Source organism: Silurus meridionalis, chromosome 4 (genome assembly GCF_014805685.1).
Source record: "Silurus meridionalis isolate SWU-2019-XX chromosome 4, ASM1480568v1, whole genome shotgun sequence".
Taxonomy (NCBI): domain Eukaryota; kingdom Metazoa; phylum Chordata; class Actinopteri; order Siluriformes; family Siluridae; genus Silurus; species Silurus meridionalis.
The window spans coordinates 10,287,850-10,306,396 of NC_060887.1; the positions used below are offsets into that span (position 1 = coordinate 10,287,850).

General features: G+C 40.8%; 1 protein-coding gene across 1 annotated transcript; it reads right to left on the minus strand.

The window, feature by feature from the left end:
• Nucleotides 1-434: 434 nt before the first annotated feature.
• Nucleotides 435-18,547, minus strand: adar (adenosine deaminase RNA specific). The gene is made up of 15 exons (XM_046846884.1): nt 18,396-18,547; nt 9,313-11,314; nt 8,988-9,189; nt 8,711-8,859; nt 7,409-7,544; nt 6,795-7,033; nt 5,408-5,561; nt 5,137-5,308; nt 4,455-4,548; nt 4,090-4,209; nt 3,780-3,910; nt 3,152-3,334; nt 2,944-3,056; nt 2,718-2,845; nt 435-2,080 (listed from the first exon to the last, which is right to left on the minus strand). Exons 2-15 carry the CDS (start codon nt 11,184-11,186, stop codon nt 1,813-1,815), a joined length of 3,963 nt encoding a protein of 1,320 aa, XP_046702840.1. The 5' UTR covers nt 11,187-11,314; nt 18,396-18,547; the 3' UTR covers nt 435-1,812.

Consider the following 18,547-nt stretch of genomic DNA (forward strand, 5'->3'; position numbering starts at 1 on the left):
TGTACATACGGAAGTGTTTTTTGATTTGGAATTTTCTTTTGTAATTCAGCAATGCAACAAAATTATGGTGATTTGCAAAGTATGGTGAGTAGCAAGCAAATAGAAACAAATAGCACATGAAAGCAGGACATACACTGAAAATGTTTTAAACCTGTTCGGGTGATTTATTGTGGACACTTTTTTTTTTAGCAGCAAATTAAACAGTGTGAATGTGTGCTGTAATGTGAATGGCTTTACTTCCACACCCAATTCAGCTGTTTGCCATAAGCAGCTGCTCCAAACTACAGATGATATCTAATAATTAAAATCTGCTAAAAAAAAAAAAAAAAAAAGCTACACCACAGGCACAGCAGAATCTGTAATGCTGAACAATGATGCATTCTTTTTTCATTTTTTCAATTATAATTTTTTTTTAAACACAGAGAAAACCAAACTTTCAAGTACTAAGATTTATTTTAAAACAAAAGACAGGACATATCAGATTCCAGTCAACTAAAATCAAGAAATCAAAATTAAAATCGTTCTGCGATAAATTCTGAATGGAATAGATTTATTATTTAAAGTTTTTTTTTTCACTCAAGAAAGTCACGAGAGAATGCGGGTCTCTTATTTAGACCGATAAAAAAAAAAAAAAAAGAACAGATAATAAAACACGTCAAACGCACATATGCTCGCTCACAGAAATTGTGAAGGAACTGCATTTTTTTCCACAAAACTGGACGTGGGAATGTCGGGGCGACGATATTGGATGGTTCCAATAATATTTGGACGCACCTGTCAACATTGGTCGGAACGCGACGCCGATTTATGAAACTTTATAAAATATATACATACAATATATACATATACATAAACACACACATGTATATAAACTCGCACATGGTGTGAAGAGACCTTATATACATTTGTGAGTGTATGTATCTGTATGTACATTATGTATACATTTTGTCAAACCTATGTGTACAAACTATATGAATGAGCTCAACAGGGATTACCCATAAGGTAGAGCTGAAAGGATCATGTATATATATATATATATATATATATATATATATATATATATATATATATATATATGGAGAGAGAAAGAGCAGAAAGGAATGGGGGAGTCGGTGTAGTATACACTGACTAGCCACTTAGACCTGCTGTAGTCACGGTGTCATAATTCGACCAGGAGTTCGGGGAATGAGAATGAAAAGTGGTTGTTTTTGGCCAAAGGAAAAATAATGAAGCTCCTTGCTCTGCACTTTTCAACCTCAGCCAGTAACAAGTATTCTGTAGGTGAGAAAGAGAAAGATGGGGACAAAGAGAACTGAGAGAAAGCCCATTAACTGCTACGAGGGGAGATGAGGCACTTACAGCATCCTCTTATTTCGGTTTGTAATGTAATATCTAGAAATGGTATACAACTGTTTTTAGCAGGTGGGGTTCATTTGAAATAAAGACGTTATGATCTCCCCTTATATGCACATCTCCCTCCAACCCCCACGCCAAAGAGAACAAGAGATAGAAAGAGTAAGAGAGAGCAATCATATAGGTCTTGATGCATAACAAAGAAATATATGTCATTCCTAAATATGAGTGGGCTTTTTTTTTTTTTTAACCAGTTTTCTTTCTCATCCCAAACCAACCCAGGCTGAATGATCCAAACAAGATCTTCAACTCTTTCCCCACTCTCTTTCTCTGTCTCAGGTTGACGCTCTCGTTTGTCCTCTCTTCAGCCATCTTTCTCCAACCACCCAAAAAAAATTCCAATTGCTCGTTGCTCATTTCCTTCCCCCCTCCTCCCTCCTTCAACCCTCCTCTGGTCCATTACGGTGCTGAAACCAAGTTCTGAGCTTCGGTTTCCTCCGCCTCAAAGCTCTTCTCCTCTTGCGGCCGGCCGATCCAGGTTCCGTAACCCATCTGACTCAGAGACTTGTAGAACTGCTCCTTGGCTAGCTGGAAGGAGGAAGAGGCCATCTTGGCGTTAGAGTACGAGGTCATCGCTAGCAGATCGCTCCGACCGCTCCTCCTGCACACGTCTCGGAAAAGACGGAACATGTTGGACTTGGAAACACGGGACACTTCCAGCTTTGGACTGTGCGGAGAGACAACGAGGAGGGGGGGGGATAAAAAATTTTATTTCAGGGTTTCTCCATGTCAAGACTTTTTTAGAACCATTTTAGGACCATTAAGAATAACATTTTTTAGACCTATATGATAGCATTAAAAACACACAAATACGTTGTAAGCACCTTCATTTCAAAATTACTTTTTTTAAACCACTTTTGTAGTATCGCAAAACTTGTAAGATGAAAAATGAAGGTGTTTTTATGTCTGTGGTACAATCCAAGAGAGAATAACAGAAAGCTGATTGGTTGTTGCACAATGTAAACACTGTGAAACAAAAACAAAACAAACAGACAGAACATCCAAAAGTGCTGCATGGAGACCTGTTTAAAATGATTTAAGAAATAAAACAAATTTAGAAACATTTTTAGACTTTTTTAAGACCCAGCAGAAACCCTGTATTTGAAAATTTTTTAGACATTAAATATTGTTTTTGTGGATATTACAAATACAAATAGTCTTCAGGACACATGGTGCTAGCTAAGTTGTCCAAACAGATCGCTTTGTTATACTTTCTGCTTGTTGTTTATTGGCAGTTTGCCTGACATTCTACATTTCTATTGGCTTCTTAACAGAGCAGATTGTGTGACTGGCTGGTCTCTCACCTGTCTACTTTGCCCTTGGTGCCATCCAGGACCTCCACTTTCAGCTTGTCTGGCAGGCTCCAATTCACACTGGACTCTTTGGTTTTTCCCGTGTGCCGCGTTGAGTCGTATACACTCACTCTGCCGACCTACGTGCACGCGTACAAGAGCGTTCGTTTCTTATCAATGTTTCACACAAATTCACGTGAACATTCTGCTGTGTGTGCGCGCGCGTGTGTACACATACCTCTGGGTGTCGAAGTGTGAAGTGAGGAGGTAAGCTTTTAGTTAGCTCGCAGCCCTCTCTGGCCAATCGGCAGCACACGGCTCGAGTCAAATGACCGTGGTTGTACAGGTACCCTACGGAGGGAAAGAAAAAAAAATGTTAGTCAGATTAGAAATTTTCATAATTCGTTCGAGGAGCTTTTTCGAGCTTGTGCTTATGTGTATTATACCCAGAGTAATGGACTGAAGGTACACGGGGTGCATGAAGTGGCTGAGCAGAGCCCCCTGCAGGCCCAGAACGTTCCAGCGCATGATCTTGTCGCTGCAGCTCATGGTTCTGAGGCGTTCCCCATGCTGAATGCCGTCCCAAGTGGGCACGATGGCACTCGACTCCACCGGGATCGTACCCTCGCCTGGGACAGAGAACAGAGAACACAACATCGTTATATGGAGTTTCAAAAAATCTACGTCAAGGCTGCAATGAGGAAGAACATTGATAAAAGAAGTAAACAAGAAGTGTGTATACATACTAATATATTATATATACCCATTACCTATTATTATTAACCTATTATTAATACCTATTCTCATACATTTTAGTTATACTATACTTAATACTTATACTTATTTTATTAATTTACTTCATTTTTATTCTTATATTCTATTTCTATTTTTCATGTTTACATGTTGGACAGTCACAAAAAGCATTCCACCGCATGTCGTACTCTGTATGAATGTGTGTGCGACAAATTATAATGATCACATTAATAATGCATTCAGCTTCTGCATTACAGCTCATAAGTAACTGCTTCCACGGTGCAGCCTAACAGTGTATACACGTGAGAAAAAATGGCTTACCGTTTTCCACTTTGGTCCTGAGCTTGCCCTGTTTAACATTCTCAAACAAAGGCATGTGAGCCGAGCCGGTGACCTCCGCTAATTCGGTGCACGATTTATCGAAGAGTGCGCCGTCCCCACATGGAGCCGTGCTGAAAGAGAGATACAGACAGACACCGTGTAATTGTCAGGACTACGGACTATTTCGGACGATTAACTGTAACCCGAGATGTGAGCTATTCGCTGTAAACACGGCCCATTATCTCGTAATGAGAAAGGGCACGCGCCGGATTGGGAGCGCGTTTGTTAGCAGCGGCTCCTGTGCTAATACCTGATGTACAGATGGAACGTGATGTTGTCTTTGATCTTGAGCAAGCCGTCCTCTGCGACCTGAAATATGTTGTCCTCTCCGGGACTATCCCAGCGCTTAATTAACTCGCTGTACAAAAATCTATATGAGCGAGAGACCGAGAGAGGGATAGAGGAAGGAGAAGGAATGTAAAAAAAAAAAAAAAAAAAGGGTGGGGGAAGAGATAAATGACTGCCAGAGGTGAGAGCAGACAGGCTGTAGAGTCTCAGCGCATATAAATTTACTTCGCTTGTTAATATATTTATGAGAATGAAATAAGACTCCATCAACGCTAATACTGAAATGGACAAAATGCATCTTGGAAGAAAGCCGACGGAAAGTGATACCGGATGAAGCCTCTTCTGGAAATGATTTCAGCGTGGCAGTCGTTAACGGTATCACCTTTAAGACTCAGTTCTTCTCCTTTAACGCAGCGATTTCCTGGAGAGGCAGAGCAATAACACAATCAGCGCAAAGTGTGTTTCAAAAGTTTCTTTTTTTTTTGTGAAAAAAAAATGCTGGTTCAAATGCTATCGATAAGAATGTAAATGAATAATTCAACTTAAGAACTAAATGACCAGATTATGGTTCATGAGTAGATCAACACAAGAGGGCACCATATATCCAAACAGAGGTGGCAAAGTGATGCAATAAACACAGTTCCAAAGCTCATTGACTGCAAAGAACTTCATGAATGTTTGATGTTAAGACATACAGGCAATAGGTAACTGGATAACTCTGTAGTGTCCCTTCAGACATGTCAGACGGCACTCAAATAGGATTCTAGCCTGAACTATAAACGCTCTGCCACTGGTTTTTCTACAAGACAAGGTTTTATATTTACAGACGTGAATTTTGCTTGTGCACCTGTGGGAGATCTGAAACGTTAGGATTAGCTTTGTAAATGGTTTTATTACAAACCTACCCTGAAGTATAGGTGCATGTGTATGAGCATCAGACTCGAAGCAGGATGTGGCCCATCTGTCAGCTCGCCTTATAAAAGTGATGCGTGTGTGTGTGTATACATACCCGTCCCAAGGCTGACTACTGTGCCCAGGCTGTCATCGCCTTTCTTCATGATGATCGTGGCAAGGATTTTCCTACCCAAAAGGCCGTGCTGAATGCGAGCCGTGAGAGCATTGAAACGCTGGTGACTCAACATGGCGAACTGGTCGTGCAGAGTGCTACCCGACACTGGCAACTGCGCCACACACACACACATACATTCAATTGCTTAAAATATACGCAAACTATGTTTCAAAGGAGTGATTAGTGATGCAAGGGGGTGAGAAAGAGCTACCTCTGCCGTGAGCTCGCCGGTACGTGCCGCCTTTTCCGCCTCTCCTATCAACACTCGGAGAGCTGCATCGGCTGCCTCCTGCTTGCCCTGCTTTTTATTGCTGGCGCACACCGCAGGAAACCAGCGTCCTCCCAGCTTCGCCTGATAGGTAAAGCTATGAGACGGAGATAGGGATAATGCATTTAGGTTGTTTTCATGGAGTATAAATGGTAAGGGTGTAACGGTACACGTATGAACACTCTCTCTCATCCCTAACATCTTTACGACGTTCCAGCAATATGGATTCTTTTGCGTTTTGTGTCCAGCTTCAGGAATTTCTCTTAAAAGAAGAAAATCCTGACAATTCCCTCGATATGTGGAATTGTCAGGATTTTCTTCTTTTAAGAGAAATTCCTGACAAATTTCTTCAGCCATTCAGAGGTGGACCTGCTGGTGTGTTTTGAATTAATGTCCTGCTGCAGATCCCAAGTTCACTTCAGCTTGAGGTCACAAACAGGTGGCCGGACATTCTCCTTCAGGATTTTTTGGTAAACGGCAGAATTCATTCAAAAGTTTAACTTTTGTCTCGTCAGTCCACAGAGTATTTTCCCAAAAGTCTTGGGGATCGTCAAGATGTTTTCTGGCAAAACTGAGACGAGCCGTTATGTTCTTTTTCTCTGCCGTGCAGACCATTTTTGTCCAGTCTCTTTCTCATGGTGGAGTCATGAACACTGACCTTAACTGAGGCAAGTGAGACCTGCAGTTCTTTGGATGTTGTTGTGGGGTCTTTTGTGACCTTTTGGATGAGTTGTCGCTGTGCTTTTGGGGTAATTTTGGTCGTCTGGCCACTCCTGGGAAGTTTCTCCACTGTTCCATGTTTTTGCCGTTGTGAATAACGGCTCTCACTGTGGTTCACTGGAGTCCCAAAGCTTTAGAAATGTCTTTATAACCTTTTCCAGACTGATAGATCTCAATTACTTTCCTTCTCATTTGTTTCTGAATTACTTTGGATCTCAGCATGATGTCTAGCTTTCGAGGATCTTTTGGTTTACTTCACTTTGTTAGGCAGGTCCTATTTAAGAGATTTCTTGATTGTGAACATGTGTGGCAGTAATCAGGTCTGGGTGTGGCGAGATAAATTGAACTCAGGTGTGATAAACCACAGTTTTATCAGGGGGCAAACACTTTTTTCACACAGGGCCATGTAGTTTTAGATTTTGTTTTCCCTCAGTAATAGAAACCTTTATTCAAAAACTGCATGTTGTGTTTACTTGTGTTTACTAATATTTAAATTAGTTTGATGATCTGAAACATTAAAGTGTGACAAACATGCAAAAAAAAAAAAAAAAAAGAACGCAGGAAGGGGGCAAACACTTTTACACCACTGTATATATAAAATGTTATGTACCGTGGCTCATGTGCACGTCCTGACTGGCCCACCAGGCGGATCTCAGCAGCAAAGCCTCGTGAGCGTGCGTACTCCAGCAGGCCCGACACTGCGTTGTTGTTTAAGTGGTTGATCAGATCGCCTACTCCGGCTTCATGCGCCGCCTGGAGCTCAGCCGCTGTCAGCGGGGGCAATGATGGGCACGGGGGCATTGCCGGGGCTGAATCGCCTTCGCCAAGGGGACAGAATGAGTGCTGTGGCTGGAATAAACACGGCAGAGTGAGATCAATATTTGAAATGAATGTGTTACTCTATACATCTTCTCATTCCCATTTATGGACTTGTTTCTACTCTTTGGATTTGTCCTATTCTCCTTGTAAAAATGTATGGTTTCTACAGTCTACGTTTAAACCATCAATCCTTGCAGAAATCTGTGGAATTTGTGGAAGCCAAATTCAATGTCATTTCTTAGGCAGCCTCAGAAAACTAATGCTAATGTATTTTATTAAAAATCTTAAAAATCTTAAAAAGAGTTCTTGCACTTCTAACAGTATAATATATATCAATCAAATTTCACCCTTTGTCCCTCTCTTCTCCTTAAGCTTAAAGAAGTGTCAGGTATTGCCTCCTTATACCTTGTTGAGCTGCAGTTGTCCCTCTGCCAGAAGGACCTTCACAGCTTCCTCTGCCGCCAGTTGCCGTGCTGCCTTTTTACTGGGTGCTGACGCCACCGGGTAAAGACTGGGCCCAATCTTTACTTGGAACATGAAGCTAATGCAAAAGATTTAAATAGATAGGGATATATAAAAAAAACACACAACATTTATCAATGGTCATCAATTATCATGGTTCTTTAGTCAAATGTGCTATTTAATGTCAGATAAGCTTATCTAAAGAACCTGATAAATATGGTAGATTTCTAACAAGAAAATTCTAGTAAGCAAAAAAAAAAAAACCCCTAGCGTATGGTGTTGGATGCATGTGACTGCTAATGTAGTAAATAGAGGCACGTGTGCCAAGATAACAGTGTGTAAAATCCCATCCCGGCTGATAGTTTTTTTGTTTTTTTACTCTAAAATACACTCCAAAATGCGTACTGTGATTTTCTGGAAATTCCCACTTCAGTGCCTGGGCTTTTTTGCCAAGAACATTTAGTCTGCTTTCATTTTGACGGCTGGTTTAACTGAAAAAAGAGCAGAAGTAGTCTTTAAGTGGCTCATGTATTTCCATAGCGAGTGGTCGAGGACCTCTGCTGCCTCAGTTTACATACCCTGCACAAACTGTATAGATCATGTGTTTATCTTTATTGACTATTTCATTCTTTTATTTTCCTAGTTTTTTCAGGTTTTCTCATTTTTATAGCACAGCACACCATGACAAAATTTCTTGTACATACAACCCATGATACTTGGCAATAAAGATGATTCAAATTCTCTGCAAATTCACATTCACTGGTAAAATGGCAGCTGAAGTGATGTGTCTGTTTTATACAACTATAGTAATAAGCAGTAAGGGGAAGTGGTAGGTCAGTGGTTAAGGCTCTGGGTTAGTGATTAGAAGGTGAGGGTTTTAAGCCCCATTATCACCAAGCTGGTACTATTGGGCCCTTGAGCAAGACCCCTAAGCCTCAGTGCTCCATGGGCGCTGTATCATGGCTGACACTTAGCTTTGCCCCCTGCTTCCTAACATCGCTGGGATATGCGAAGAGAGATGCTTTTAACGCCTTTACTTTTGATTTTCCTTAACAAAACCACCCTCCTGCCTTCTTGTCTTCTATTGGTTCACAACACCCAAATGCAAAGGTCAAATTTTCACTCAGCAAAATCAGCATAAGATGAAAGTAACTACTCCAGAACTGCTTTTACAAAAGCTGTAAAAGACCCACACTGTCTATGTCAGCTCTGCAATATAAATTTGGAATATTTCAATGGTCTTACCGCGGGTCATGTGCCGGACCATCCTGCCCGGTATTGATGAACTCGATGGCGTTGCCACTACGTTGGCTGTGCTCCATTAGAACGGAAACAGGGTTCTTGCCGCCTGGGAGGGAGCGAGTCAAGACCTTAGGCGGCTCCTCCAAACTCTCCTTAAGCACACAGTAAACAAAGATGCACAATAAAAAAAAAAAAGGGAAAAACAAACAAAGTTGGTTGATAATGGTATGGAAAAAGGCATTTTATGCTTGCTGTTAATAATCACGTAGCGCCAACTCACTAAATAATCATCATTCAAATCGTTCGGTTCGGCGAATGGCATAGCAGCCGGCTCTGCTTCATCCTCTAGGCTAGCAGTTCCCTCTAGCTCTTTGTAGAGAGTTCGAAGGGTCTCTTCAGATGCAACCTTTTTTGCCACTTTCTTGCTTGAGGCTTCAGCTGGTGGGAACCTACGTCCATCGAGCATCACTTGCATCCGAAACCTGGGGATATTGGAGTCCATTGGAGGGAAAAGAATGATTAGTTATATTAACTACTATAGATTATGTAATTACCCTGAGGTAGATGAGATGAAGCATGTAAACACTCAAGAATAGAAAGTTAACCTAGGGTTATGTGAGGGTCCTGACTGCTCCAGCAGAAGGAATTCACAGTTGTAGCCAAGGTACTGTGCGTACTCCATTAGGCCACTGACAGGGTTCTTGCTGAGTGCCAGTCTCAGTCTCTGCAACCTGCTGGTCTCCATATTCTGGGCTGGAGGAAGAGGTGCAGCCAGGGACACAGCCACCTCTGATCTGATTGTGTTCAGAAATTCTGGGATATCGTCCGATGCCCACTCCGAATGTCCTCCGTTCTTCGCATCTGCCTGGTAATATGAGGCATCATGGGATGAGTAGGGAGCAGATGTAAGGTCAGTGTACTCTGAGGGATTTTTTTTAGGATGAGGAATAGAGTCCATAGGAGAATGTGACCTCTTTTCAAGCATTCCGTTCCCAAACGTACCATCCTTGCCACCAGTTGGGAGGTTCTCCCAGTTCATCACTTCTTCCGACAACTCGGATCCACATGCCATCTTTGAGGGTGTTTGTGCAGCCTTCATTGCGCCTGGCGTTCCACAATGCCCTGATTCCCTTTGCATTATAGAGGCACCAACGGCTGCTTTTCGCTGTCGGTCCATCTTCTCACGCTGGTGAGTAGTCAGCTCCCAAACAGGTGCGATACTGCTGGAGTTGCGGCTGAGATCGCCATGCTTTTCCATGGCATAAAGTGTAGGATTAACTTGCTTGGCATTTCGCAAGCCCAAGTTTTTGGCAATCATCAATGCACTGGCTTGGCCAGTCTTATGAAGATACTGAAAGATTTGCTCTTTTGCTTCCATTGTTATAGAAAGTCCTGATTCCTGTTCAGTGGATAAAAATGTGTCTACAGTCTGCTCAGTGTCTGAGGAACTGTCGTTTGCAGATTCCTCAGTGGAATCACTACTGGCCTCGGTAGCGGTTGATGTTGCACTGGTCAAATTGCTGTCCTGTTTTACTTCCTCACAAACACCTTGGGTTTTATTTAGACATGTATCCTTAGCACACTTTTCAGTTTTTACTCTAAACTGGGTTCCTCCGTAAGAGGATTCAGTATCACCTTTTGTAAAGAGTCTCCAAAGAGGAGGATTCTCTTTTACCTTTAACGCTTGGTTAGACTTGGATAAGCTGTACAGCGCTTGGTTAATGATCTTCTTAGGCAATCGAAGCCTTTTGGCCAAGAATTTGGCCTGGAGGGTTTCACCAAGTGGCAATGAGGCCAAAGCACTGAGGACCTGCCTTTGGATTTCAGGCGTCAGCTCCAAGGAATATCTACTGGAGTTAAATGGCTGGGAAACCCTACTTCCAGAACTACGGAAGGACGAGGCTGTATCAAAACTCTCTAGTGACACAGCATTAAAAGACGATGACAATCCAGAGATGTCACACTGATACTGATAATTCTGGCTTCTTAAGTGATGTTGCTCCCAGTCAGATTTAGTTCTAGGATAGTAGTTAGAGTTATACCCTTTCTTCCAACTTGCTCCACCTTGACTATAATCCCCTCTTCTCGCAGAGCTGCGAGGCTTATTATAATATGCTGTCTGACACTGGGGAGGACTGTCGAGGTGCTCAGTCCGGGGTGGTGCGAACCTTGGTGCCTCAGCACTCTGCCCTCTGAGGAACAGAATTTGCTGCTGGTGAAATTCGGCTGCCTCGTCAACACAAATCCCTCTATTTGTTGATGACGGAGAAGGACCACTGACAGGCCCTCCAGGAGGGCCAGTAGATGAGTAAAGTGGGAGTTGTTGGAACCTGCCGGAACTAGCGTTTTGGCTTGGGACTTGAGTTGTTCTGGAGTGAGCTGGGAAAGTTTGGAAAAATCCTTGACCCGATTTGCTTTGGGGACTCGGGAGGGAGAATCGCTGGTTCTCTTTGGAGTTTCTTCCTCTACCTCTGCTCATAGCGCAGGGGTGGAGGACAAAAAAAAGCTCACTGCCGGCTGGCTTCAGGTGAATGTAAAGACAAGGAGCAAGACAGCAACAAAACACTGATGTGTATTATCTGGATACGTTTTCGAGCACAGCTTTACCTGGTAAGAAAGAAAAGGATAGGAAAGAAGTCAGATAACACAGTATGACAACACTGGGGTCGAACTCAATAATAACTCATTGTGTAACTTATGAGACAGAAAATCTAATAAGCAATTACATTATATGAAGTGTCTTTTTAAACAATCGTCAGCCAATTAAACTGTGAATTCAAGAGAAATAATTCACCCTTGACTGTGTGGTTATAAGAAAAACACACCATCATTTAAAAAAGGTCAACCCACCCTGGCATGGATTAATTTGTACAACCATATGGTTTCTTACTTAATGCATGTACACACACGAGCAATTTGACTGCATGTTTCTATTCAATTCTCTTGTAATTCAATAACACAGTAAAAGGTTCTTGTATTAATTATTCATTTTTTTTTTCACTCTTAGCAGGTATTACAACAGATTCTCATGGGAATGGAAAAGTGAGACAGTCTGTCAATGCGCAGCAGAGACGGCGAAAGGACACGAGAACTTACAAGGACATCCTGGCTCGATGTAAACAAAATGAGAAATGCTAAAAAACGTAAATTAAATGCAACACAATTCTGTGAACTAATGGCAATGTACAGTGCATCAAGTCTCCCACTTCTGTTATGTCTTTTGCACATCATTAAAGATGGTAAGGAAATATAAACAGAGATGTATAAGTATAGGTCTGGGTGATATAATAATATAAAATTAATATCAATACAAGCAATGTCGCAGTACAATTTTTTTTAAAGAGATATGAACTGGTTTGAAGCAGTAGTGTTGGTAAAATAAAGAAAAAATAAAGAAAAAAATTATATATATAAACTTAATAATAAAAATTAAGAACAGCATTACATTTCTTTCTAAATATAAAAAAATATATACTAAGTAAATGCACAATTTAATAGTATCAGCACATTTACATTTAAAACGCATATTATACTATCTGCTACATATCCATTAATTATATATTTTAAATATTATAATTAGTTATTAATAACATTTGTAAGCAACACTACTGCACTGAGAGACACTGTTATGTACACAAGAATCATAATCTTGCAGTTCTTTTTTCCTTTAGCACATCAGTAACGATAGAAAGAAAATATATCCATGAAGTGTTTATCAGTCCATTATCAGTTTTTTTTTAATAATTAACAATACATGAATATTTAAACTCAATATCATATCAAGTGACGTCACATTGTACTTTTCTCAGAAACCGTGAGATTTTTTTTACATTTAAATTCAATTTAAAAAAAAGTATTATTACAAAGATAGAAACTGACTTGAAGCAGCAGTGATGTTTAAATGTTTTACATCATTTTATATATGTTTTCTTTTGTTTTCTGGTCATTTCATTCCCCTTTTTACGATGCCTAAGAAAATATTTCCAGTCTAGTATAGGGTTGGGAAATACAATCATATTGAAATCAGGATAAATTATGTTACAGTACACGTTTCACAAATATTATGATCTGAATTTATTTATTTATTAATAGTATTGAGCATATTTCTGATATTTATTTTTATTGATTTTTTTTTCAATTAGGTATATATATATATATATATATACACACACACACACACACACACACACACACACACACACACATATACAGTACAGACCAAAAGTTTGGACACACCTTCTCATTCAAAGAGTTTTCTTTATTTTTATGACTATGAAAATTGTAGAGTCACACTGAAGGCATCAAGGGCTATTTGACCAAGAAGGAGAGTGATGGGGTGCTGCCAGATGACCTGGCCTCCACAGTCACCGGACCTGAACCCAATCGAGATGGTTTGGGGTGAGCTGGACCGTAGAGTGAAGGCAAAAGGGCCAACAAGTGCCAAGCATCTCTCGGGGAACTCCTTCAAGACTGTTGGAAGACCATTTCAGGTGACTACCTCTTGAAGCTCATCAAGAGAATGCCAATAGTGTGCAAAGCAGTAATCAAAGCAAAAGGTGGCTACTTTGAAGAACCTAGAATATGATATTTTTCAGTTGTTTCACACTTTTTTGTTATGTATATAATTCCATATATAATTCCACATGTGTTAATTCATAGTTTTGATGCCTTCAGTGTGAATCTACAATTTTCATAGTCATGAAAATAAAGAAAACTCTTTAAATGAGAAGGTGTGTCCAAACTTTTGGTCTGTACTTTATATACACCTAATTGAAAATAAAAAAAGTCGATAAAGATAAATATCCGGAATTCCCGAATAAAGGTAAAAAATAAAAGGTATATATATTTAAAAGTAATACGCATATATTTAAAAGTAATACGCATATTAATTATTATATTATTTATTATTGTTTTTATGGATCAATTTTATTGTTAAGTTACATTAATACAGATCGTCAGTAAGCAAACCAAATGTAATTAACGATCCGTCCATCGTGTATCGTAGAACTGTTCGGGAATCGTGATACGATATTGTGGTCAGATCGTGAAAGAGATTGAGACAGGAGAAAGAGAAAGCACTTATTACTGAACATTATAAAGACACGGGCGGTGCAGCAGCTCTTCACCTGCCGATACACCTGCAGATTTCCATATTAACCCTGTGGTGTGGAAGACATGAATGCTAGTACAATACATACCGGAAATGCAGGACTTTAAGAAAAAAAAAACCAATGGAGGAAAAGTCTGAGAAACGCTGCTACCTTGTTCACCGTGCTGAAATCCGGCAAACAATCATAAACTAAAGCTAAAACGACCCGAGTCTGTGAGCTGAAGCTAAACTGAAACGCTGGTTAGCTAATTTTAATCCAAACGACGACTGAAAGTTAAGAAAAACGCGCTTTGGTTTAATAAGAAATAGCATCCGAATAACGGGTCCAGTCTCACTCCAGCGATGTAAACGCCTTTCTTTACAATGTAAACGCAAACGATTGTTCTGTTACGGATTCACGAAAACAACGCAGCTGCTACTGGAAGAAAAAGAAAAAAAAAAAAACCCCACCTGAGTTTCACTTTCCATTCCTCTCTCCACTCACAGATCAGTTTTAGGGGGGGGTTTATACATACCGCCACCAGGTGGCGCCACAATCCGTCTGTTTCTCACCACTCTTAACTTCTTATCTAAAGTCGCAACAAAGTTTTCCTAATGATCCCACACGTGCTGCAGAAATGCATTCAAAGCCAGAATCCTACATTTTTTTCCAGCCGGTGTAGGCTTTCAGCCGGAGCTAAAACATGACACCGGTGTTACAAATGGCGTGTGTGTTAATAAATATTTTATTAAAGAGTTGTTGCGTCGCCGGATACCGAGCTATTACTCCTCATCGTTACACCGACAGACAAAAAAAAAAAAGAAAGGCACAGTCGTGCGGTTACTTTCGAGGGATTTGAGTTATTTCTAGACTTCTCACAGACATTTTGGGACCAAAATGTAAGGAGTTCCCATCATCGTGGCCTGCTTGCGCTTGAAAAACTTGTGACGAAGCAATTGATAGAACACACTTGTACGCTATGTGTATGAGAACATTCGAGCACACAGATCTCAGCTTTCCAGGAAGGAAAAGGAAAAATTATTCATATACTAATAAAGCAATAAATCAGTCCTGCTTAGTAAATTTCAGTCTTACCTGCTACAAAATATCTTTCGCAAGATCCCTGTCATTTTCTCCCCACACACACAAAGATACAGAGAAGTAACGTACAGGTATATATAATATGGATGGATGAAATGAAATGAAAAGAAAGTTGCATGCATGCTTTTAGAGCAAACAAGCGTGTTACTTTGGTGCCGGCTCTCCTCCTCCTCCTCCTCCTCCTCCTCGTGGATCATCAGAAAACCCCGAGCGGTACCACGGTTTATAAATACTTCAGGATGCAATCGATTTAATTTCATGCTGGATTTTTGTGGCCGTCTGCTGGGAGTCATATTTCCCGTCTCCACAAGTGTCACCAAAATCCGTCTAATAAAGCATCTTTGGTATCGCGAGCCGCCTGCCTGAAACAGAACTCCGCCACCCGCGACTCTCTCGAATGCATAAAAGATGAAGACACAGCCGCTATGAGGGACATGTCGGGGGAAGCGCTGCTTTTCGGAAAACGGTGTTAAATCGCTTGCTTATGGCTCCTTAACCGTCTGGACAGCGCAGGGTTTACTGAACCAAGTGTTCCTCAGTCCTGCACCGGCATATCTCGCCGCTTTCCCTGCGCCTTTGCCCATTGCGCTATTCGACGGATATGAACGTGGTGGAAGTGCATGAGCGCACAGTAGTTCTCCTACACCAACATGATGACAGAACATTGTTTTTTTCCAGAACACTAGTTGTATGTTAATAACATGGAGTTGACTGACATACAAACTGCATATGTTTTACTGAATCAAAGGACACATACCAAGACACTACATAGGGTTTAGTGACGCACAGGTATTACTGATGCATAACATGACACTACATAAGGTTTACTGACGCATACTACGACTCTAAATAGGGTTTTCTAATACACAGGTTTTACTGATGCATACTACAACACTACATAAGGTTTACTGATCCATACTACAATATGAATAATATGACCTTACAGCATGTTTAATGACGCATACCATGACACTACATAAGGTTTACTGATGCATACTATGACATTACATAGGGTTTACTGACATACAGGGTTTACTGATCCATACTACGACAGTTCATAGGGTGTAATGACACATACTATAACACTACATAAGACACTACATGACACAAACTACGACTCTAAATAGGGTTTTTACTGATACACAGGTTTTGCTCATCCATACTACAACAATACATCAGGTTTACTAAATCCATACTACAACACTTCATAGGCTTTATTGACACATACTAAGACACTACATAGGGATTACTGATGCACAGGTTTTTTTTATACTGATCCATACTACATCAGGTTTACTGATCCATACTACAACACTAAATAGGCTTTTTACTGATACATCCTACAACACTACATAGGGTTTACTGATCCATACTACAATACATCAAGTTTACTGACAAATTATATGACTCTACATCGAGTTTAAAGATGCATACACTACATAGGGTTAACTGATGCACAGAGTTTACTGATCCATACAACAACAATACATCAGGTTTACTAATCCATACTACAACACTTCATAGGCTTTAATGACGCATACTAAGACACTACGTAGGGTTTACTGACGCACAGGTTTTGCTCATGCATACAAGAACACTACATAGGTTTTCCCTTATCCATACTACAACAATACATTAGGTTAATTAAGCCATACTATGACACTACATAGGGTTTACTGATGCACAGGGTTTAATGACGCATACTATGACAATAAATAAGGTTTACTGATCCATACTACAATACATCAGGACGAATAATATGACGTTTACTGACACACACCATGACACTATATAGGGCTTACTGACCCACATTGTTTACTGACACATGATACAACGCTAAACACGATTTACAGATGCAAAGTACAACACTGCGTAGGGTTAACTGATGCATGCAACACTACATGAGGCTTACTGATGCATACTAAGTCATTATGTAGGGTTTCCTGGCACACAATGCTACATAGGATTTACTGACATACGACGACACTACATATTATAAACAGCATGGAGTTGACTTACACATACTTCAGCACTATGTAGTATTATATAGGATGGAGTTTAGTCAATCATAATGCACCACTACATAGTATAAATTGCATGGAGTTCACTGAAGCATACAACAATGCTGCATTCGTATGTAGCTCTACATCGTAAACCAAATGTACATCGTATGGCCAGCAGTTTACTACTGCACCTCTACGGTGTGCTTAAACCCTACCGAATATGGGTTCATCATGAGCTTGAGATATGTTATAAGGTTTCATCTTAATTTCCACTACACTATATTACTTTTCTCAGTGCTGCAGTTCATTTTCCGTTACCTCTTCCACCCTAAACAGTGCGATCTGCTTGTGAAAACCATTGTTGGGTGAGAGCTTTTTTGGTTATTTACAAATTCAAGTCATATGTCTAACCAAGGAAGAATAAGCATGTTTCGTTATCAGATGCTCAACACAGATGGATATTTCCCTGAAGTCACACCAGAACAAGCTACACATGGATACATTCAGATTTCACCATCAGATACAGACAATCTGGACCGAATATTGCGGTGTGAATAGAAGAGCCCCTGTTAGACCCCCCCTGTAATCTTCATCACTTCATTTCAGAGTGGAGGGTCGCCATGATACAGCAGCCCTGGTGTACAAAGGGTCAAGGGCCTTGCTCAAGGGCCCATGAATTGCAGTTTGACAATACCAGGGATTGAACCCCCCGCTGTTGAAGTCTGGATGTATGGATGTACGGTTACCCTTGAACACACAATTGCTTTAAAATCATTAGGAGCAAATGGATTTGAGTTTACGCATCCAGTGCAGGCCATGACATCTGAAGATGTCAAAGTCATATGGTAAAACCAGTTCATTTTCTACCAGTGTGTGAACAGGGACAAAGGAAGAGGTACATCAGGGTGACTGTATATATATAGATAGATATAGATATATAGATCAGTATGTTGTGAAGACTAAACGCGCGTGCGCACACACACACACACACACACACACACACACACACACACACACACTTATTATATAATAAGGTTCAGTTGGAGGCATGAGTCCTCTTTGTTTGTAAACGTTCAGCACTGCTACCGTAGAGCATCTAATAGCCGCGCACCTGAATCTTCTAAATCTCTCATGCGTCTACAATTACCGTGATTTAGACCAAACACAAACCCCCAAACCCTGCATGTGACTCTACACTAATATTAATATATATATATATATATATATATATATATATATATATATATATATATATATATGCCTGAGACTACTGTTATCATCACACCATTGGATCACATGTTTTCTCCTCGCTTTCCTTTCCTGCGTCCCTGCTGCAGCATCCTTTTCTTTTCCTCCCGCAGTCCCTCGTTCCCCTCGCCCCCATTCCCTCCCACCACCCCTCACTACCGCGACGCGACACAACGCGACACGACGCGCCGTTAAGCCGTCGTGTGCGCAAACCGGAACGCCGGACAGCCGCCGGTGCGAACTTACCGACCGCGTAGGGCGACACGAGCTCCCGAGTCACACGCCGAGAGAGCGCAGAGACGCGCCAGGACGGGACAGCAGAGGTGCGTCATTGTTGTGCGACACCTCCTAGGACGCGTTCTGATGACGCAACTCTCCACCAGCTTACACCTTCCTCC

What these genes read in the sequence shown, in the direction of transcription:
- adar (XM_046846884.1), bottom strand. Translation starts at nt 11,186, where the DNA reads ATGAGCAGAGGTAGAGGAAGAAACTCCAAAGAGAACCAGCGATTCTCC. An exon ending in GGTCCGGCACATGACCCGCG is followed by an intron (nt 7,545 to 8,710) that starts GTAAGACCATTG and finishes CTTTTGCATTAG; the next exon opens with CTTCATGTTCCAAGTAAAGA. An exon ending in AGTAGTCAGCCTTGGGACGG is followed by an intron (nt 4,549 to 5,136) that starts GTATGTATACAC and finishes CTGCCTCTCCAG; the next exon opens with GAAATCGCTGCGTTAAAGGA.